This window comes from Trichosurus vulpecula, chromosome 2, assembly GCF_011100635.1.
Source record: "Trichosurus vulpecula isolate mTriVul1 chromosome 2, mTriVul1.pri, whole genome shotgun sequence".
In the NCBI taxonomy this organism is placed as follows: Eukaryota; Metazoa; Chordata; class Mammalia; order Diprotodontia; family Phalangeridae; genus Trichosurus; species Trichosurus vulpecula.
In genome coordinates this window covers 558,343-577,246 of record NC_050574.1, presented here as the reverse complement: position 1 = coordinate 577,246, position 18,904 = coordinate 558,343, and the positions used below count along the sequence as shown (strand labels likewise).

The 18,904-nt window shown below is 43.4% G+C and overlaps 1 protein-coding gene across 1 annotated transcript in view; it reads left to right on the top strand.

Moving 5' to 3' along the window:
- The window catches only part of LOC118835899 (zinc finger protein 850-like), a 125,685-nt gene extending 107,580 nt beyond the window's left edge, over window positions 1–18,105 (top strand). Inside the window, exon 7 of the mRNA XM_036743194.1 lies at window positions 15,884–18,105. Within this exon, the coding sequence (XP_036599089.1) occupies window positions 15,884–17,455 (1,572 nt within the window). The 3' untranslated portion in view covers window positions 17,456–18,105. The remainder of the gene's footprint in view (window positions 1–15,883) is intronic.
- The last annotated feature ends 799 nt before the right edge of the window (window positions 18,106–18,904 follow it).

Genomic DNA, 18,904 nt, shown 5'->3' with positions numbered 1-18,904 from the left:
TGTGTTCTGGTTTGAATCTTGCCTCCACTTATGTCATTATTCATCTCCATTTTTGCTTCTCAGAGGAACTGGTTGACAATGCAGATTAGTCACTCAGTTTCAATGAGTGTAGCTGGTTTTCCAGTGGTAGAAAAAAGACTTATATCCAAAGAAATGCTATCCTTACAAAAGAGGATACAAACAAAAACTTTGTTTTTAAAAAAAGTAATCTGGGGGCAGCTGAGTGGCATAGTGGATAGAGCACTGGCTCTGGAGTCAGGAGGATCTGAGTTCAAATTCAGCCTCACACACTTGACACTTACTAGCTGTGTGACTCAGGGCAAGACACATTACCCTGATTGCCTTGGAACCACCCCTAAAAAAACCCACAAAAAAGTTATCTGTGCAATTGACCTTCAAGTACATTTATCATTTAATACACTACTTGTCATGAGCCAGTAGAAAAAGCATTCTTTTATATACTAAATAGCAATTCATTTTTTTGACTGTTTAGGGAGCTAAAAACAGAATGAATTTCCATCTCTCAGCAAGAGCTTGTCTAATTCTCACATTTTCTACCTCATACATGCTTGAGCATTTTCACAATATCGTTAAAATTCACAATATGCTGGTGGTACAGTGGATAGAATGCTGGGCCTCAGCGTTACCCTGGAAGACTTGAGTTTCAACGCCACTTCAGAAACTTTAGTCCTATGACTCTAGCCATGTCAGGGGACCTCTATTTGCCTCAGTTTCTTAATCTTTAAAAAAAGGCATAATAAAAGAACCTAAATCTTAACACAAATTTCCAAAAAAAAAAAGTTAAAGGGTTAAAGAATGTCAATTTCGGGGAGGGGGTGCTGAATAATTTTTTTTAAAAGGAGGCATTAAGCCAAATAAGTTTGGGAACCTCTGGGTCAGACAATCTGTCAGTTAAAAAACACTTCTCTGTTAGAAACAAACCTAGAACAAAATGGGTAAAGCCTTTTGCCTAAAGCTAAGATCATTCTCCCTTCTGGAAGCCAGCTGTGTGGGTGCAGGGCCCAGGCAGGTCTGAGTCCCCACAGGGCTCCTGGCTTCCTTCTGGCTTCTGCCCTTTCCACTGGGCCTGTGCCTCCACTCCACCTCCACTTCAGGGGGTATATTCTCAGTTAGTACAGCACCTCATCATTTCAAATTGGCCAGCCTTCTTTCAGGGCTTCCTGAAGGCTTCCCCAGGGCTGATAACATTTGGTGACCTTGCCTAGAGAGAAAGTCCCAAGGCACTGACTTGGTAAGAACTTCAGAGAAAAGGAGAATTTATAAGGTACTTTGAACTTTTCTCAAAGGCTAAGTTATTCTAATGATTCATTTTAAAGCAAGAGAGACTCAAGTCAATGTAACTCTTTTTGAACATTGTAGCCACACTCTCTCCCACCTTAATTCATACTTTCATAGCATCCAGATCAGGAGAGGAGTTACATTTCTAAGGAAACAATTGTATCACCATCTAGAAATTATTCTTCAAATAGCAGCATTTTACACAATGGTTACCCAAACATTCCAAAATTAGAAGCTTGATAATAACATAAACAAAGTTACAGATTTAAACATGAAACAAAGTTGCCAAATGGCATCAGTTCAGTTCGATGCAGGGTGGGGAACCTGCTCAGCCTTAGGTCCTCAAGTGCAGCCCTTTCACTGAATCCAAACTTCACAGAACAATTGTCCTTAATCAAAGAGTTTATTCTGTAAGACTCAGTCAGAAGGCCCCACCCAAGGAAACAGAAGGCCACAAGGCTGTTGTCCTCTAGACTGATAGCATTCAGAGTAGACAAGAGTAATGCTGATCCAATGAGCTTCAATTCTAATTCTTATAGTTCCTCATCATTCGCCTTAATGCTGAATTTTAAGTGTATTTCGCCCTAAGGTCTGGTCAAACACCACAATTACACAGGGAGAACACATCTGAGTGGGACAGACTCAGTCGGATCCCATCTGGATTTACAGGTACAAACGGTATGTAGCATCCTAATTTTCACCAGAGCAGTTTGCTGCCGGCTCCTTAAAGCATAGGGGCCATCACTTTCAGCTAGTCTGGTGCTGCAGTTTTATCAAGGCTATGTTTCTGCTTGGAAGTAGGAGAGGGTGATTCTGGAAGGGAGGGAGGAAGGGAGGGGGTGGAGACACTGAAGAGGAGGAGCTCCCAGAGATGTCCAGCCCGGTTGGATGGTTGCCCAGGTGGAGTTGGAGCGCTGGGGTGGAGTTTGGAGGCCTGGGAGGAGTTTGGGGAGAAGAGGGGATCATTGCAGTGGAGAAGGCTTTCCACGTGATGGAGGGATGGGCTTGAGAGGAGAGGCAGTCAGGATCCTTGAATCCCGGTGGCTCTGGGTGTGATTGGAGGAGAGGGCCCATTCAGAGTGTGTTGGCGGGACCAGGAAGCCTTTGAGGTGAGACAGCTCTGCCTTCCCCTGGGCCTGAGATCGCTCTGCCTTCCCTGGGACCTGAGATCGCTCTGCTTTCCTTTGGACCTGAGATTGTTCTGCCTTCTGGAAGCCTGCTCTATGCATGCAGGTCCCAGGTAGGTGTGAGCCAGGGCCCTCACACACATCCTGGCTTTTGCTGGCTGTCCTTGCCATTAGGTCTCATTCTCCAGGTCTGGCAGAAGCAAGCCTCCCAGGCCTGGCTACTGGACTAGCTCCCCACCCCTAAAACTTTTCCAGAATTCCAGCACTTCCTAAACATCTTGGCTGACCCTCCTGAGATTTCTCATTGGGTCACACTTACCCAAACTTTAGACTTTGCCCATAGAGATCCAGGAGTCCTGTTTCAGCCTTCCTATCAGGACCCAGGTGTCCTTTCTCGCTGCCTCCACCTGCTGGTTAGAGATTCATTTCTCTTGCCTTGAGAACCAGCCACCTTTAAGGATCCCCAAGTCCTAGCTTCCTGCCCCCAGACGTCCCCCTTGGATGCAGGAACCAAAGATCTTTCCTGATCCCCCTTATCTGAATCCTAGGCTCTTGGTCTGATTCCCTATCTAATCTCAGTCATTTGACTCCCTTGAGGGATTCAAAATGTGGGGATTAAAATTATCCTATCTAGAATAAGAGAGACTGAGGCAGAGCTCTGAGCCATTGGCACTTTATTGTGAAGTGGACCTCACATCTTCGTCACGATCCAAGACACCCCCAGCTTCCAGGGCCCAATCATTATAGGGCTAGGTATCTTGACCAGGGGGGAGGAACCTGTGGCCTTCTAGGTCCTTATGTGCAGTCTTTTGACGAATCCAAATTGTTCTGTAAAAATTGGATTCAGTCAGAAAGCCACACTTAAGGACCTGGAATGTCACATGCAGCCTTAGGGCCCCAGGTTCCCTACCCCTGATCTAGAAATTCTTGAGTAGCTATACCAAATACAGAATAATTCCATTGGTCGACTTGACACATAGGCTAAAACAAACAAAAGAATATATCAGTAGGATCATAGGTTGGGCAAAGCAGGAAATATCCTCGCTGACCAGGTGGTCACATGCTGGACGGTCTTAGCTTAGGCAGGACCTATACATACCCACCAAGAACATCTGGGGTGGAGGGACTTTCCATACCATGCCACCTCCCAGGCCTGGTTTCCTCATGGAATTTGAGCAAAACAACATGGAGATATCTTTGTCGGCCTTTTTTTGTGGTTGTGCATGTGAGCTCCACAGCTGGTAAGGAAGTAATGAAATAACATTAGAGTTTGAGTCCTATTATAAGGCCATTCTATTAGAAACTATATTCCTATGTGACTTATGTAAAGTATGGATTAATACATGGCTTATTCTTACGCTAATATGCCAAAGAGGCAGGGCCAAATGCAGAATCTCATTGGTTAACAGGTCTTGCCCTTGAGAGCAGATCAGAGGGGGTGTCACAGGTTGGGTGAAGCATGGGGCATCTCCACTGACTAAATGGTCAGAAGGTGGTCACCTGCTCCTGTTTGTTTCAACAATCCGGCTAGCAGCTTCTGTGGGGGTGTAAGATCCACCCACAGCCAGCACCTGGAAAGCTGCCAACAGCACAGGTTCTTTTGATCTGCTTTAATAAGGAAAGCAAGGTTAAAGGGGTTGACAAGCTTACTTTAATTCAGCATACAAATATCATTCACTTACTTCAGGGGAAGAGACCAGCACCCTGAACTTCAGAACAAATACAAACAAATTACAAGCACCAACAGACAGACCAAATACAGATTCATAGTTACCAACATCTAGGTTCAGACCAGGAGCTCAGAACAAGGGCTGGCCCAGAGTCATGCGCCACCACTGCTATAGGGAGGAGCTCAAAAAAAAAAAAGACAGCCAACCCCTGGTTTTTATATCTTTTTCAGCATCAGGGGTGAGTCACACATGCGACTCACCCACAGTGACCTAGAATCGTCACAAAGAGGGAGACTTAAACCCATGTGGTCTAAGAGCCTCTGCTCTCCCAGACATGTAAACTAGGCCCTCCCTGGAGTTAGCCCTACCTTGGGCCTCACCTTAGTTGCCAATCCACACCCACTAAGGTTTTACACCTAATAGGGATTTGGGCCCTGCGGCTTAGCACTAAGTGCTAAGGAGCCCATTTTTCTTACCAACACACTGTTGGACAAGAGACAGTGGTCCAGAGGCACAAAAGTAAGTTGGGGGATTTTCCATGTAGTTGAGTCACCCCCACCACACTGGGCTTGGTCACCATGGCAAGTAAAAACAAGGGCAGAGGGTCTCTAGTTAACCTCCTATGGTTAGGCAAGTGAACTGACAATGTGGAGCTCACAGCTCTGGGGCCAAATATTGAGAATTTCTCATCACCACATACAGAATCACATCATATTGATATAAACTGATGGGAATGGAATAGGGGGTCCTCAGTGAATCAACTTCCTCACAAGCTCAACCTGTACCAGAGGGTCCCAGGAGGCCCTTCTCAGCTCCTAGTTAGACCTGAAGACACAGTCATCCTTGCCTTCCAGGCTGGAATACTTTCACTCAAGTGTCCCTGACCTCCCTGTCAAGACCTATGTTAGACTGTCTTGCCTCCCAGACCTTACCCCTGCTCCCCTTCCCCAGGCCTCCTGCTCCCACTTCTTTCAGAGCTCTCAAATCCCCTTCCAGGGTGCTGAATCATAGAGTGGGTTTTGCCTCCCAGTCTCAGGCTTCCCTGGTCATTCCCTAGTGACTCCATTCCAGATCCCTCCCCATCCTGTAGTTTCCCTCCCTCCTAGATCTAGCACTCAGTGTATTGTTTAGATGTGTATGTTAATTGAGGGGAGGGGATGCAGGGAGGGCCCAGGACCAGTTGAAGGGAGAGCTCTGGCACAAGGGTCATTGAAGGTCTGATGGGTCTCATCCCATCTGGGATCCTAACATTCCCCTCTGCCTCTTGGGGCTCTGTAGGGGATGGGGAGGGGAGGGGAACAGAAGAAGAGTAAGAGAGGGAGGGAAGTAGTCTTGCTGTTCAGACCCTCCTCATTTCCAAGCCTGACCTCCCTTGTTGCCTCCCTCTCTACAGGTTGCAGTCATTCCCCTGAGGGCAGGGCCTGGGTCTTTCTAACTTCTATGGCACCTCACTCTCAGTAAATCCCTGTAGGACAGCCTCCTGTCAAGGAGGACAGGGGAAAAGAGCCCTCTCTGTCTGGGATCCTTCTTCCTCCCCCAGCTCAGTCTGCAGAGGACCAAGGCCTGGCCCAAGCAGGGATTGGGTCAAATCCAGCCACCAAAGCTGGAGGGAAATTAGAAAATTATAAGGGGAAACAAATACCAATCCCCCAGAGTATGAGCAGCAAGGCAAGTCAGCCTGGGATTAAGGTTACAGGTGGGGCTGATGGGCTTTTGTGTGCAGAGGGAAAGAAGGGAAGGACCTTTCAAGTAGCTCCAGGCTGTCTCCTGGTTATCAGGAAGGCTTGGAATCGGGACATTCCATTTTTAGTTGAGATATTTGTGAGGAAGAGCTTTTGCTGCTGCTCCATTTGTGGGGCCATAGAGGGTGGGGGAGCAGGTCCCTGGGGTAGATAACCTCCAGGGGTAAGATGGAGGAACTTTACAAGATGGGTTCACTTTGGTTCCTTTGCTACCTACACAGGGAGCCTGGATTCATAGGGAATGGCCCCTGGGAGCAGCCGAGTCCCAGCCCAGGTGAGTGCAGTCCATCCACAGACTTGACCAACATCGGCAATCCAGCCATTTCCATAGACTTAATAGAGAATGTTACATGAAGCTGGCAATACCTGCCTTATGAATCATTTCTTTATGAAAAGAGGCAGGAGACTGATTCTAGTAGTAACAACACTGACCTGCTCCCATCTTCGGTGTTTTAAGCTTACTGGCACTCATGTATCAGTAACACTCCTCCCCCACTGCCCCCACCCATATCTACTTTACCACCTACCACTTCCTCTCCCATTTGGTTTTAACTTCCCCTTCATTCCAACTGACAAGGGTGACCCTTTCATTCCTTAGTCTCTATTACCCAGGGGTCCTGTCTTTGCTCTCTTAATGCCTGCCAGCACCCCCACCCCCTACATGCAGCTCCTCCCTCTCCTCTCTCTTTCTTGTGGACAAGCTCTCCCTTCTAGTGACTGAAGGCCCAGGAAACACTTCACTTTGAGTTTTGTCTGGGCCAACCTGGAGCAGAATCCTTAAGGCTCCCCCAGCTCTTGACCTTTGCCCTGCAGTCATCATAGCACAAACTGTACTCCTGGTGCTGCTCATGTCCTCCTGCCACAGCTCACACAAGCCTTCCCAGTTCCCTCTGCAGCCCTCCCCTTCACCAGTACTCAGGTCAAGTCAATGAACATTTAGAAAGGCCCTAGGTATACAAGCCCAAGATTTCTTGTACAGACTGCTCTGGGGCCATCCTGCTGCTCCTGGGTTCCCAAGACCTACCCAGGCACAGTGATGGAATGATGGACAGCTTCTCTACTGTTTAGAAGAGGCTCCTGGGACTCTCAAACTTGCCTCTGTTGGTCCTGGGCACCAAGACTAGCTTCACCACATACCATCTTACTGTACAGATTGGCTTCCTGGTGGGATAATTTTGTCTACCCTGTGCAGAGTGTTCCATGTACTGGCAGAAACCATGAGAGCAACAAGGAGAAAAGGGAGGACTGACAGAATCAAGTTAGTGTGTCAAGGTACCTCAGACAGCTTCTTGGAAAATCTGAGTGTCCTGTAGCCTGAAGCAGGTCCTACAGTGACTTGGGAAGGAAATAATGGATGGAAGTGACTGAAGCCAATACTCAGTTTAGAAGTTAAGCAGAAATCAGACACCCCTAGGTCCTTCAACAAGCAAAAGGACATTTATTCAAGTAGAGCATAAGAGCAGAGAAGGGTCCCCTCACCTCCATGTGGGAGCCCATGTGGTCAGCAGAGCCAGGTGTGGCAATGTGCTATTTGGGGAAATCTGTCAGGTCTGAAGGGCCCTGTTTTAACAAGGGTAGACTTTTATGCCTTTAGTTTCCCAGGCAGCTACACCTATGTATCCAGAGTCCCTCAGAATACTGTTTGAAGGGAGCAACATGGAACCTTTGCCTAGTAAGTCAGGTCCTCAGTATGGTTTTGTCACCACTCTGGGTGAAAAAAAAACAAACTGGCCTAACCAGGTGACAGGGGAAGGAGAGAACTCCAGGAGATAGTGGTCCCTTCACACATGGGGAGGGTGCTACCTTTGACAGACATCAGGTCAGTGGTCAGTGTAATTTCAAGACTGGCTGAAGGAAGAAAACCAGCATTTATGATCAACCACCTACTAAGTGTCAGGCACTGAGGTCAGCACCTTACCAATACCTCACTGACCCTCACAACCAACCTGAGAACGTAGGAGTCATCCTCATCTTATCTTTACTTATGGAATCTGGAGTATTTTGGGGAAAACTTTTTACCTCATTTTTAAATTCAAATTTTTTTACATGAGAAATTTGCCATCTCTCCCTTCCCTTTCTGTCATGCACCCCTCCTCCCCTGATTAAGAAAGCATGAAAAACTAGCCCCTATTACAAGAATGTCTGTAGGCAAGCTAAACAAAATTTAGTTACAGCTGGAGAACATTATATCAGCTGGTACTTTGAGTATCAACTCTCCATCAAAAGGTAAGCAACATGTCCTCATGACTCCTCAGGAATTGACAGTTCATTGCCTTCCAAACTTCTAATGTGTATGTACACACATATATACATGCATTTGTATCAGTCAAGGTCTGCCTAATTATCTTCCCACCTGCTCCCTCCCCTACACTGATAAGGCAAGGTAGGCAAAACGCATTACACTCAATGCACACTCAATCTTAAAAACAAAACCACAGTACCAATGCCCTAAAACATTTCTCCTTCTCTCCCTGAGTCCTTCCCCTCTAGGCAGCATGTTTCTTCCTCATTGGCCCTCTGGAGTCTTGGTTGGTCACTTTGCTACTTCATGGTCAATGCCATAGTATCCCATCACATTTGTTAAACTTACTCATTCATCCATACCCCATTTATGAATAATCCCTCAGAGTCTCTTCCTTTTTCACCTCAAAAACAAACACGAAAATTACAAAAATGGAATATGTTGTGTTTAGGCCTAAGCCCTCCTGTAGTCTATCCTCCTACTTCCCCTCTCCTTTCTCTCCCTTCCTTCATTTTCACTAGTGAGTAAAATGTATTTCTGTTTGGTGTGTGTTCTTCTTTCCTTTGACTGGAGGACTAAGGTTCAGGCATCACATGTTCCCACCCTCTCTCCACCTTTTTGTTTCTATAGATAGCTACTTGTGTGCCATCATTACGTGAGATAATACCTCCTAACCCTCCTTTCCATCCACCTACCTCAGTGCATTTCTCTTCCTCTCTTTCCATCTTTCCCTTCAGATCAAGACATAACAGAACCCCTCCCAGGTCTTCTCTAATTTGATTCCCTCTATGAGCCCTGAGAGAGATCAGAGAGGACACATATCACCTCCCCATATTTGAATAAAAGTAGTTTATCCTTTATTTTTTTTATTCCCCTACACTAGTTCACTCTTCTTTACTCCCTTATGTTTCTCTTCAGATGTGTTCGAACTTCAAAAGTTCTCTGCAGTTATGGTCTTTTCATGAAGAATGCCTGGAAGTCCTTTCCTTAAGGTTCATTTCCCCCTATTTCATTATACTTAGTTTTGTTGGGTAAATTACTCTTGGTTATAAGACCACATCCTTTACCTTCTAACATATTCTATTCCAAGCTCTGTGTTCTTTAATAATGGTTATTGCCAAAGTGTGTGTGATCCTATGGCTCCTTGGTACTTGAATTCTTTTCTTTTGTTTTGCTCACTGCTTGCTGTATTTTTCTCATTACCTGTTAGCCTGTGTTTTTGGCAATGGTGTTGCTGAGTTTTCATTCAGAGATTTCTTTCAGGAATTGAGCTGTGAGTTACTTTGACTTTCTCTTCTGGTTGTAAGACATTTGGGGAATTTTAGGATTTCTTGAAATCTTATGTATAGGCTTCTTTTTTTTAATGGCATTCAGATAGTTTAATGTTATTCCAACATTTTAAATTTGTTTTAGTATTTGCTATTGCCTTGTGTCTTCTGTTTATTGTATTCAAAGTTTTAGGGAGTTTGTTGCTTGGCCAAGGTTTTTTACCCCTTGTACCAACCTGTTACCTCCTTGATACTTTCTTCCTCACCACTAAAAAAATATATGTATAAAAGGAATAAACACTTAGAACTTCACTAGCTTCACCCAAGTTTCTAGAGTTGTAGGAGAGTGTTTAGATAATTTTTTTCTCACAAGGAAGCTTTTCTGATGAATTACCTCAAACAAACCCAAGCTAATTAAACATTTTTTTTTTAAAAAGAAAGCAACCCCTCCCCCCCATCATTGTTTTTGTTCAGTCATTTCCTTCATATTGAACACTTAGTAAACCCATTAGGGCTTTTCTTGGCAAAGATACAGGAGCAGTTTGTCATTTCCTTCTCCAGTTCATTTTACAGATGAGGAAAGTTAGGTAAATGAGATTGTGACTTGCCCAGGGCCACACAGTAGTGAGATTCTGAGGCCATATTTGAATTCATATACATGACTCTTTCTGATTCCCAGCTCAGTACTCTATCCATCCTGCCACCTAGCCTGCCCTCATAATAAGTAATTAATTTTGTAATTAAGGAATATGTGCTATAGGCAAAGGAAAGCATTCCTAAAGCAAAGGCCTAAGCTGTTTTGGATATGACACATGGCCAGAGTGACCTCAAGCCCTCAGTATAATAACAGATAAGACTCCTCCACTTGCTGGGAGCCATCACATACCACTCAGTGCAGTCCAGATTCTGATGACTATCTTTCTAGAATCCTCTTTGTGTTTTCATGTAAATAAGACCTTATCTTTATTCTCTTTTCAGTGATTATTAAAAGTTTTGTTTTTCCCCCCAGAATGCAGTGTATAACTGGCAGCTTCTCCTGGTCTTTCCTTTACACTATATCACATCAGTTCTGATAAGGAAGAAATTTCACATCACCCTCTCTCTTCTTCCTCCATAGATGAACCTGCCTCACAGATAGAACACACACTTTCTCCCTGATTCCACAGTGAGACACATTCCATAATAAGACATTTTTCAGCTTTATTACAACTTATGATACTTTCTCAAATTTGAATATGAATCATCCCCAAATTCCATTGGGTTCTTACTGACTGTGGTTTCAAGGGGTGACTGAAATTTTCTCCTATAAGTTAACGAGGATTGGAATGTTTAACTCGAAGTGTCTTTCAGCTCTATGTCCTCTGAATTGTGATGATTTAGGTGACAGTGACCTTTAAGGATGTGGCTGTGAACTTCACCCAGGAGGAGTGGGGCCTCTTGGACCATCCTCAGAAGGAGTTGTACTGGGAGGTGATGCTGGAAAATGGTCAGAACCTGCTCTCCCTGGGTAAGGACACATCCCCTGGTAACTCTTGAGACTACAATCAAAGGGAATGTCTTCATTCATTGCAGGCTTTGGAGCATCTATGAATAAAGTGTATGTCTCCTGTGTCCAAGAGACAGGCTCCTCATGCTACCTGGTTTTCCTATAGAAAGTCTTTGGGTTGTGTGATAGGAAGCTGAGGGTTCCCTTTGTTGCTCCTGATGTTCCTCTTTGGGATGGGCCTAATATTTGGAATATTCTTCTTTTTAACAAGCATGCATTGGTAGTTCAGAGCTCTCACTTGTGGCAGGTGTAGCAGGTTTGTCCTTGATCTTCCTTCTTGTTGCCCTAAACTTCCAGCACAGATGGTGGGAATGAAAGGGAAGGGAACAAACATTTTCATTCACCTGCTGTTTGCCAGGTGCTGGAACAAGGGCTTTCTTTACAATATTATGTCGCTTCATCCTCATAGTAACCTTCCAGGTTAGGAGATATTATTATGTCCATTTGACCTTTGAGAAACTGAGGCAAACAGAGGTTAAGTGACTTGCCCAGGGGTACACAGCTACTAAAGGTCTGAGGCTGTATTTACACCCAGGGATTCCTGACTCCAGGCCCAGGGCTCCGTCCACTGCACTACCAGCTGTCTCTGATTTCTAGATAACGGAATTCATGCAATGAGTCCAGAAGATGCACAAGAGCAAATTCTCTGACTCCAAATTGGTTCCATGATTTTCTCCTCCACCTCTCCCAGAATTCCCCAAAATGAATACTATGGAAACTCTCCTTGAGGATTCCTGGGAATCACCATGGGGTCCTTGATTTCATGCCCCTGTGAATGCCAGGAATAAAAGACTGACTGATCAATAGAATCTGGACTCACTAGGTTGAGTTTGCAGCAGGAGACTCTCCCCAAAGGAGGCAAACACCCCGGAATGAACAGTACACAGGGGTTATATAGGGATCAGATAGTGAGGAGCCAGGTAGGCAACTGGGCTAAGGCTGATTCCTCAGGGTCCCTGTGACTCGGGCTTGAGGCTGATCTGGTACAACTGCCCTTTTACCTTGTTTTGGGTCTAGGAGTTTCTAGAATGGAGCATAACAGGATCAGGGCAGAGGGTTTGGCTGTTTCTCAGAATAGGTTGTACAACACATCCTACTTTGGGTTGCTTGCATCACAAGCATTAATGGGTCAGTATAGACTCCTATGTGTGACCACAATGGAGTGATCCTCAAAATGGAGCAGCTCTGTATCTATACACCTTTCCTAAAGAGAACTAAATGACAAGTTTCTCACCATGCTCATCCCTACCCGATTCCCCATTCCCAGGGCTTCCACTTCCCAGAGAAGACATGATCTCTTACTTTGAGCAAAGGGAAGCACCATGGATGCTGGAGCAAGGAGGCCTGAGGAGCCTCTGTCCAGGTGAGTGAGGTGAAAGCAGGTCTTTGAGAGCTGTGATTATGAGAGGTTGCTATGTGTTGTGGTGAAGGAAGTACTAGATTTGGGGGCAGGAAGGCCTGCCTGGGCATTCTTTTATTCCCTTTTTTTATTAGCAGGGGCTTTCTGGGTGAGTCACTGAACCATGGGGTCTCAGTTTCCCCATCTATAAAATGAATGAGTTAGACTCCATGGCCTTTCAGCTCCCTTCCAGACATAAATCAATCATCTTTTAAAAAGTTGCTATTTGGAATTTGGGGAATGAAATCTCCTGAAAGTGCCCAAAGTGGTTAGGCTGTCCAATATGAGCTCTTTCTTAGACCATCTTCAAACCCACAAACATTTATTAAAATCTTGCTGCTTGCCAGGCACTTTCCTTAGCTCTGGGATCATAAAGAGTTGCAAGGGGCCTCCAAAGCCCTCCTGGATTTCAAAGTATGGTGAACAGTCCAACAACTGTGTAGAAAGTCAATATGGACAGGTTAAATTGGAGTTGGGCAAGAGAGGGAAGGCCCTAAATTGGGGAAGCCTGGGAAAGGCTTATTGTGGAATGTGGGCTCTGGCTGGAGCTTCAGGGAAGCCAGGATGAGTGTTCTAGGAAAAAGGGATAGTGAGAAAAACTCAGGGAGTGAGGAGGTGGAGGGTCCTGTTCATACCCCTGGATTATACCATATATGGGGGGAGATGGATTGAAAGAAGACTGGAAGAGTAGGAGAGGGGAAGGTGATGAAGTGCTTGAGCAACCTTAGGAAGGACTTTACACTGGATCCTATTGTTGGAGAGTCATTGTAGATTGCTGACTGGGTGGTGACATGGTCAAGTGAGAGCTTTGGGAAGATGGACTTGAGAACTTGGTTGAGTATTGACTGGACTGCGGGGAGATGAGGCAGCCAGACCAACCAGGGCATTCTGAAATTCCTCAGGTGTGAGGTGATTGGGGCCTGAAGCAAGACAGTGACAGTGTTGGGAGAGAAGGGGCTGCATGGGAGAGATGTCACACAAGTGGAGTCCCCGGAGTGAATGTGGGGTCAAAAGTGTGAATGTGTGAGAGCCAATGAGGAGTGCCTGACACTGCATCTCTGAGCCTGGACTGTTGAGGACGCCTTGGTTAACATTAGGAATGGAGACAGATGGGAGGGTTGGGGGAAAGAGAATGGGTTTCATTTTGCATATGGTAAAAGGAGGACCAGGAGAGAGTAGTGTCACTAAAGCTTTAAGAGAAGAGTATCAAGAAAAAGGGGTGACTGACAGTACCAACACCTACAGAGAAATCAAGAAGAATGAGGATCAAGAAATGGTGATGGAATTTAGCAACATGAAGATTATTACTAATTGTGTAGAAATATGTTTCAGTAGAACAATAAAGTTCGGAGCCACACTGCAGAAAGTTTCAAAGAAAGCAAAGGTAAATGGCCTTCTCTAGCTATTTGGCCATGAAATGGAGAAAAGATGTTGGACGGTATATTATGGGGCTGCATGGTTCAGTGTGGGTGTTTTGAGAGAAATGGTTTTATACGTGACACCAGGAAAGGAGTCCTTAGTGTGGGAGAGAGTAAAAATTGGTAGGAAAATGCAGATACTAAGGGAAAAATGTACCAAGGTAGGTGAGAGATGGAATGGGATTATTTGCACACATAAAGTGATTCGCTTTAGCAAGCAAAGGATGGCCTTTTTTTCTGATCCTGACTTGAAAAAGGAAAAGAAGGCATCTGATTAATGTGAGATAAGGAGAGTAAGATCGCTCTTGACAAATGTCCAGCTTTTTCAGTGAAATAGGAGGCCAAGTTCTGAAGCAAGGTGTGGATTGGTGGGGGGAAGAGAACAAGCCATAAGGGAGGGTTCTTTCTTTTTCCTACCAATGGAAAACCTTCCACACTTTCATTGAAACTCTACTGAATGACTAATCTGTTACCAACCAGTTCCTTTGAGAAGCTGACAGGAAAGTGAATAATAAAGGCTCAAATACGAAAACAAGCTTAACACTGAAATGAGGGCCACTTTAAGGCTGGTTTTTGTAGAAAGCTTGGGGGCGGGGGGGGGGTCCAGGATGGTTTCATTGTGGCCACTACTACGCATGCGTAGCAATCATGGGTCCAAAGAGCCTGTTATCTCTGCTGCAAGAATGCCAACCCAAGTAATATCTTGACGTGGTAATTACAGCTTTGATGAGACATGATTACAAGGTAACCCAGGGATGAGAGAACTACTCTGCTATAGTGGCAGCCAGCCAGTGAGGGTCTGTGCATGCCTGTGATCATCTGCAAATGAATGTCCCACCTTACTGGGAATTTGGAAACAATTTGATGTCTAGTTGAGAAACAGAATGTGTTGCATGTAGTCAGAAGCGGAGTGTCATATTCTCACTGCATGAACCCCCAAAGGATTATATGCCTGGCCATGATTTGGAATCACTGCAGAAAAATCCTATTGTGCTTGAAGTATGCACATGCTTGTTGTCCTAGAGGATAAATATCTTAGCCACAAAGTTGGGTGATTGTTTACTGCTTAAGGTGCCAATGACAAATTTTCAGTTGAAATCTCGTGGACCACTGGCTAAAACTTAGAAGGGGTTTGTGAAATCCTAAATGGGAAAGGGCTTCAAGAAGACTTAATAGTGAAGCCTGCTGTACACTCCCTCACCCAAATTTGTGTATGAGACACATTTTCAGATATTGGAAATGCTGTGCATTTTAACATTGTGTTTATTATGAGGATTTTTTTTAGTACAGATTTTATTTTATAATATTTTATTTTCCACTATTAGATATTAAAACAATTTCAAAACATTTGTTTAAATTTAAAATTTCAAATTCTTTCAGTTCTTCCCCTCTCCCCTCCCTGAGGTGGTGAACAATCTGATATAGATTCTACATGTGCAATCATTGTTACAAAGATTTTATTTTTTAGTGAACAGAGGCAGTTAGACTCAATCTTTTTTGAAAAAAAAAAAGTAACTGTTATCAAAATATATAGGCTGAAGGGTTAGCTAGGTGGTGCAGTTGATAGAGTACCCCTGGAATGAAGACAACCTGAGTTCAAATCCAACTAGAGGCACTTGACACTTACTACCTGTGTGACCCTGGACAAGTCCCTTGACCCTGGTTACATTCCCCCCCAAAAATTATTAATAGGCCAGAAAATTTTTCTTTATGTATTAGGTAAACGCAAAAAACAAAAAACAACCCAGTGCTGGTAATCTTCATGTGACCTCAAATACTGCAACAGAAAAAAAAAAAGATTGAAAGTTGTTACTAGGGATATTACAGTGCACTGACAAATATGAACGATTATGAAATAATTTGAATATTTAGTATGTGTGCCCTAAATGTTATAATACCTGTGAAGAAAGGATTTAAAGGGCAATGAATGAAAGTGAAAAAGAAAGATAGAGTGGGAACAACCTTTATCGTACTGTGGAGAGAGCATTCTAAGTCAGAGGTTTGATTTCATGTCTCAAATTTCATGTCTTTCTTTCAAAAGGAGAGATCAGATTTCAAGTGAAGAAGACTCCTGCAGACCTAAGCCTTTCTGTGGAAGAAACTCAAGAGCAAAGATTCATAGGTGATGGTCACTGTGACTTCACTTGGAGAGAAATCTGTGCTCTTCATCAGAGAATCCACACTGGAGAGAAATCTTATGAATGTAACCAATATGGAAAGGCTTTTACACAGAGGACTCACCTCAGTGAACATCATAGAATCCACAGTGGAGAGAAAATTTATGAATGTGATCAGTGTGGAAAGGCCTTCAAAGGCAATTCTAGTCTTGTTAATCACCAGAGAATCCACACTGGAGAAAAACCTTATGAATGTAATCAATGTGGAAAGGCTTTCAGAGACAGGTCCACTTTTGCCAGACATCAGAGAATCCACACTGGAGAGAAACCTTATGAATGTAATCAGTGTGGTAAAGCTTTTACAAAGAGGGCCAATCTTAGAGTACATCAGAGAAGCCATACTGGAGAGAAACCTTATGAATGTAATCAGTGTGGAAAGGCTTTTACTCAGGGGTCCCATCTTACCACACATCAGAGAAGCCACACTGGAGAGAAACCTTATGAATGTAATCAATGTGGAAAGGCTTTCACACGGAGGATTAGTCTTGCTAAACATCAGAGAATCCACACTGGGGAGAAACCTTATGAATGTAATCACTGTGAAAAGGCTTTTAGAGACAGGTCCACTCTTGCCCAACATCAGAACAGCCACACCGGAGAGAAACCTTATGAATGTAATCAATGTGGAAAGGCTTTCACATGGAGGATTAGTCTTGCTAAACATCAGAGAATCCACACTGGAGAGAAACCTTATGAATGTAATCAGTGTGGAAAGGCTTTTACACTGAATGCCAGTCTTAGATTACATCAGAGAAGCCACACTGGAGAGAAACCTTATGAATGTAATCAATGTGGAAAGGCTTTTACACTGAATGCCAGTCTTAGATTACATCAGAGAAGCCATACTGGAGAGAAACCTTATGAATGTAATCAATGTGGAAAGGCTTTCACATGGAGGATTAGTCTTGCTAAACATCAGAGAATCCACACTGGAGAGAAACCTTATGAGTGTAATCAGTGTGGAAAGGCTTTTACACTGAATGCCAGTCTTAGATTACATCAGAGAATCCACACTGGAGAGAAACCTTATGAATGTAATCTGTGTGGAAAGGCTTTCAGGTGCAGCTCCAATCTTGCTGAACATCAGAGAATCCACAATGGAGAGAAACCTTATGAATGTAATCATTGTGGAAAGGTCTTCAGAGGAAGCTCAAGGCTTGCTGAACATCAGAAAATCCACACTGGAGAGAAACCTTATGAGTGTAATCAGTGTGGAAAGGCTTTTAGAGACAGGTCCACTCTTGCCCAACATCAGAGAGTCCACACTGGAGAGAAACCTTATGAATGTAATCAGTGTGGAAAGTCCTTCAGAGTAAGCTCAGGGCTTGCTGAACATCAGAGAATCCACACTGGAGAGAAACCTTATGAATGTATTCAGTGTGGAAAGTCTTTTAGAGACAGATCCACCTTTGCCAGACATCAGAGAATCCACACTGGGGAGAAGCCATTTGAATGTAATCAGTGTGGTAAAGCTTTTACAAAGAAGGCCAACCTTAGAGCACATCAGAAAATCCACACTGGAGAAAAACCTTATGAATGTAATGTGTGGAAAGGATTTTGCACATAGATGTAAATTTGTTAACATCAGAGAATCCACACTGGGGAGAGACTTTATTAATGTAATCACTGTGGAAAGCCTTTTAGAACCAGCTCTGATCTAGTTAAACATCAGAGAATTCACACTGGAGAAAATACAGTCCATGTGGTAAGGCCTTCAGGCAAAAGTCAGTGACATGATTGAGGAGGCATGTAAGTGGAGCTTTGTTAGACAGCAGAAAATTCTGCATACAAGACATTTATGGCTTTGCTAAAGAGAGCCTGTAGCCAGGAATTGTCTCTTATCCTCCCATCAGATTATGCTGTTAACAGAATTTTTACTGAGCCAGTCTCTAACCTAAGAATGCTTGGAGCCACACAAAGCAGAGTGTCAGTAATCAAGTTGTTTAATTAATTAGTGTTGGAGTGAGGAATGTTCCCTTTAGCTGAAGTAAAAGCATAGGTTTTATACTTAAGTCACAACTAGGGAAGGTGGATTACAGTCTTTCAATGGTTTCCCAGGAGAAAGCCACAAGTCTCAACAGTTCTGCAGTCATGTCTTTGGGGGTTGTGACCACCTCCCCTAAAGGAGAGAACCAGAGTTCTCTGAGGGGAACAAGTTCTACAATCTTTGATTCACTTCACTTTAGGTCCAGTGATTGTGACCCTTATCAGAACTGAAGCTGCATTGTGAGCTCTGAGTGACAAGCCAGAGAGCCAGCTTTTGAAAAAATTACATTATTAGTATATTCATTACCTATGTCATGTCAAATGGAAAATCCTAAAAATTATAGGTGAGATTTAATAAATTGAGAGAAAAAAACCAACTGAATAAATAAAACTTGAAGTTGGCTTTATGAAAAAAATAAACAATTGAGTAATTTGATTAGAAAACGGAGAAGAAAGCCAAACCACTATTGTAAAAATTGAGAAGGGTAAATATACCACTAATGAATATGAAATTAAACCAAATAGAAGGAGTTATTTTTCCTAATCATGTGACAATAAATCCAACAATATAAGGTAAATGGAAGAATGTTTACCAACATAAATTGCCTAGATTAGCAGAAAAGGAAGTAAGATATTTAAATAGGCACATTTTAGACAAAGAAATTGAACGGGCCATAAATGAACATTAGGAGCAGATGGATTTACAAGTGAATTCTATCAAACATTTAAATATCAACTAAGTCCATTATTAAATTATTTGGAATAGGCAAAGAAGGGATTCTTACCAGGCTACTTCAATGAAACAAATATGATATTGACACCTAAACCAAGAAGAGCAAAAACGGGAAAAATGATCGATCACGTTCACGAATGACTATGGATGCAACTATCTTAAAAAAAAGATTACAACAGTATATTGCAAAGATTATACCTAATACTCATTTGGGATTTATTCTGGGAATGTAGGGATGGATTAATTTAAAACTATTAAGGTAATTGGTTATATCTATGATGAAAGTTTTCTTAAGTT